The sequence below is a fragment of the Papaver somniferum genome, chromosome 3, assembly GCF_003573695.1.
Source record: "Papaver somniferum cultivar HN1 chromosome 3, ASM357369v1, whole genome shotgun sequence".
Taxonomy (NCBI): Eukaryota; Viridiplantae; Streptophyta; class Magnoliopsida; order Ranunculales; family Papaveraceae; genus Papaver; species Papaver somniferum.
The window spans coordinates 165,021,311-165,025,793 of NC_039360.1; the positions used below are offsets into that span (position 1 = coordinate 165,021,311).

Sequence of the window (4,483 nt, forward strand, 5' to 3'; positions counted from 1 at the left end):
AAAATCACCGCGGAACAAGGAAAGCAAGAGAATAAACAAAGCTTATGGGGCCGAGATTTAGAATGTCAGGAGATGAATGAGGTAATCAAGATTGTAAAGGAAGGCGATGTACTTAAACAAGGTTGCTGCCGTGAACAATTGATAAATCTTTGGGATTACGGTAGCTTGGTTCATGTTAAGCTCAAGGAGGTTGTTGGTTGTTTCCGACAGAAGAAAGGGTTAGTATGGATATGATGCTGACTGAAGAAAGGATTAGAGAGGGTGAGGAGGTTCTGTACTCCAAGTCCGTGAAAAAAAAAAGTGTTACAAATAACAATAACACTTGGAGGAAAATTGTTACATATGAAGAGAACGTGACGGAAGGATGTCACAGTTGTTACAGAAGCGTGACAGAAGAAAAGGTAACATTTTGTGACAGTAAGTGAGACTTTGTGATAGAGGGGTTGCACAAAGCTTAAGTGTGGTTGAAGAGTTTGTGAGAGAAACTTTGAAATCCTACAAAGTGTGGCAGACTTTGTGATAGTTATTGCTTGTGGCAGAAGCATAACAAGAGAAAGATTGTGAGAGAATCTTGAAGAACAAAGAAGTGTCAAAGTTTCGACTCTAACAAGCGTAACTGGAACAAAGAAGAAAAAAAAATACAACATTCATGTTGTGAAGAAAGAAAAAAAGAGAGAAGAAAACAATCACCAAGAGGTGATGAGGAAAAGAACAACAATAGTAGGTTAAAATCCTATGAGTTGTGGAGAGAGTACAAAAAAAGTATTCTATCAAAGAAACCAAGAAACCAAGAGTACAAGAAGTATTCTAAGAAGATGGGACCGAGATGTCCTAAAACTTCGAAGGGGACCGAAATGTCCTTAAACTACGAAGAGGACCGAAACGTCCTTAAACTACGAAGGGGACCGAAATCGTCCTAAAACTATGAAGGGGACCGTAATGTCCTTAAACTACGAAGAGGACCGTAATGTCCTAAAACTATGAAGGGGACCGAAATCTTCCTAAAACTATGAAAGGGACCGAAATCGTCCTAAAACTACGAAGAAGGACCGAAATGTCCCTAAACTACGAAGAAGACCGTTATGTCCTTAAACTATAAAGGGGACCGAAATCATCCTTAAACTACGAAGATGGGACCGTAATGTCCTTAAACTACGATTGGAAGATTTTTTTTAAAAAGCTAAGTTTAAATTTCTTTTGTCCAAGATGGGCATTCGTGATCTACATGCTCCATCTTGAGGGAGGGTATTAGGAAATAATATATATGAGAGTCTATATTTAGGAGATATGTCTATGTTTAGAGTTTGATCTTAGTTAGGAAAGTAGTTTGAGTGGTCGACAAGTTTGTGAACAATATAAATAGGTTGTTAAGCCATGAGAATTAACACACCGAATTATTATCAATGTAGTCTTTTATGCTTCCGCGTTTATGCTCTCCTCTCTCTTGCTCGATCCTTAACAATTTGTAACCCTGAAAGTAAGCTCTCGCTCACTCGATCTCTTTCGGTGTTTATGGTATAAAATGTTATGTTTTTGCTGAATTGTTATGATTCTTATTGCAGTTTATAAAGTTCATCATGTCTGAAACTGATCGAGACAAATGAAGAATAAAAGAGGCATTGGGGTTGCCTCCACGGCTTCTTTTTTTTTTTGATATAATATATAGTACTATGTAATAAATCAGTTGAATACTATTACTATGAACCACCATGAGAAAATTGCTATAGGGTTGTTTATCTGGAAATCTCGATATTCTTTAATACGGTCAAATGTACAATGACTATTTGAAACAATACGTTCAAAAATCCACAGATAGCTTGCCAATTATATCACCAGATTTCAGAAGCAAAATAACTTCTTAATCAGTTTTGAGTATTGGGACTGCACTTGCATAGACACAATTTAAAACAATAATGCTGAAATCTGGTGAAATAAACCATGACAAATAACCATTAGTCACTCAAACATCATTAGTCTTCACGGGTGTCCCTCCACTCCAGATGTAGCTACTCTCGTCTACCATGTGAAATAAACCATGACAAATAACCATTTTCCACTTATGACTTATTCCAAGCCTCCTCAGCTCTCCTCAAAATTTTGCCTGAAGCTAAAATTTCCACCATATCATGTGGCTCTCCGTCATGGTTCCCGATAAAGGTAAGCCTTAATTTTTCCTTTGTAGCAAACAGTCGTGTATAACCAAATTCGCCAGTACGGAACAATGATCTTTCAGGTTGTGGGAAGATTGGGTACTTTGTTTGACTAGGCCTTCGTGTCCATAAAGTTTGCCAATCGTGTCCCCCCATCCCAATCACAATGTGCACCGGTAAAGCTTCATCTCCCTCCCCACAGGTGAAATTCTTCAGCGGGCAGAACCTCTCGTACCTATGCACATGACCCCACACTGCTAGACTCACCTTGTTCTTCACAAACAGAGGCTCGTAGTGTTGAAGCATTCTGCTTCTCAAGGGGGCATCTCTATACTCGTCACTGGTTGTATACATTGGTCTATGGCCTTGGACAACAACGAAAGGTGTTTTCGTTCGATTGACTGTCTCAAGGTCATGCTTAATGAAGTTATATTGATCACTGCCTGGAAGAAAATTAGTCTCAGTTGACAAATACACGAAATGCACCACCCCGCTGTCAAACGAGTAGAAAAGGTTCCGAGTTGCAGGAGCTCGAGTTCCAGTTGGTGATGAAGAATTCCCAGGCATGTTAAACTTAAGGCTGTATGGGACACCACTCTCACCACCACCATCCTTACCGTACATATTCGCCAAGTCTGGCTTCCAAGGCTGTAACGGCCAATTATATTCATGGTTCCCAATGCACACATGGTACGGTACCTTAGATGCAACAGGTTCAATTTGAGTGAAGAATGTGTCCCACACCCATGAGTAGCCTCTTGCGTAGCTAATGTCTCCGATATGGGAAATAAAAATTGGCTTGTCACCTAGGGCTTCAATGTCACGTAGAATCCATTTCATGGTTGATACACTTTCATCTTGTGTAGTGTGGAAGGTTGAATATGGGGTTGCAGTACCCATGTCGCCGAATAAAATTGCATACGTCTCATCTGAGTTGTTAGCACGTGACATGAAGCTATGAGTCTCACTCCAACCTCCTGCATCGCTTCCAACCTATCATGACAAATATTAGTGCCATAGAAGATAAAAAAAAGAAGAAGATGTCAATCTGGACATACAGTGATGTGTAACTCTCTAGAAAACAAGTTCAAAATGCTGTTTTCCACATTGGTTGGTTAAGGAACACAAATGCAAGCATGACTGAACAAAAACTCATACTGTACTACTGCTTATTTCTTAACAACCAGTTGGGTTACACCACCATGAGAAAGACTCCTACAATTCGATGCACGAAATTGAAATCAAAAGAGTCAAAACCTTCAAACCCCATGTGTTAGTTTTAAGCAAACAACAATACTTGATTGGCATACAACAATTAGTATTTGTAGAATATATAGAATGAAAACAGAACCAACATTGATGGTATGTGCACTCACCAGGGAGTATCTCACATAGAACAAGAAGAAGAAAACTAGGAATTTCTACGACAAATCTAGAAATGAACCAAGTAGAAATAAAATTAACCAAATGTCCTGCACACGGACTTGAAATTACCTTGTAATAATAATAAAAAAGAACACTAGAAACTAATAAATGAATAATAAAAAATGAATGATTCAGAGAAATTACCTTGTAATAATACCTTTTGTGTGATTTCAAGTTTTTGACGACTCCATCATGAATGAAACCAGGATCTCTCCACCCAGTAGTATGATTAGCAGGAGCATCACACATATCTTCCCTCTCATACCTGCTCACAAATGTATTGACAACCCTATTCATGGCATTTTCATCTCCTCCATATTTGACATAATTCTCTTTTCCATCTCCAGTTATGAACATAACCCTCATTTCATCTTCATGGTCTGTGAATGCCAAATGAATCTGCTCTGGTCCTCTCCCAGTCTCAAAACCTAGTGCTCCTTGTGATTTCGCCAACATATGCTTCGTTCCTGGTACTGGGTTGTGATCAGGATCAACTTTTTTTTTACCGGTCTCATCATCATCTCTCCATCTGAAGATCCGAAACTCGTATTTTGATCGGAGATTGACCAGTGGAAGATCGATCGAACAAGACCCAGTTCTCCACTTATTACAAGAAGATAAGTAAACGTAACCGATGTAACTATTGTTTGATGAATTTGGTGGTGAATATATCCCCAGCCAATCAAATTCACTAGGTGTTTCTACACCATTCCACTGGATGTTAACTAAATCACCTGATTTAGCTAGAGTTTTGGGACTGTAAGTGATTGAAACTGAAGAAGAAATTGCTGGTGAAGAAATGATAAACAAGTAGATGAATAAGAAGAAGGTAAGGGGACGAATCATCTTGGGGAAGATCAAGAAGCAGCTGAGAATTAACAGAGGAATGAAGAAGAAATTTTATTTAA

General features: G+C 38.8%; 1 protein-coding gene across 1 annotated transcript; it reads right to left on the reverse strand.

The window, feature by feature from the left end:
- Positions 1 to 1,737: 1,737 nt before the first annotated feature.
- Positions 1,738 to 4,483, reverse strand: LOC113357935 (probable inactive purple acid phosphatase 2). Its single transcript, XM_026601432.1, has 2 exons — positions 3,720 to 4,483; positions 1,738 to 3,143 (listed from the first exon to the last, which is right to left on the reverse strand). Exons 1-2 carry the CDS (start codon positions 4,419 to 4,421, stop codon positions 2,058 to 2,060), a joined length of 1,788 nt encoding a protein of 595 aa, XP_026457217.1. The 5' UTR covers positions 4,422 to 4,483; the 3' UTR covers positions 1,738 to 2,057.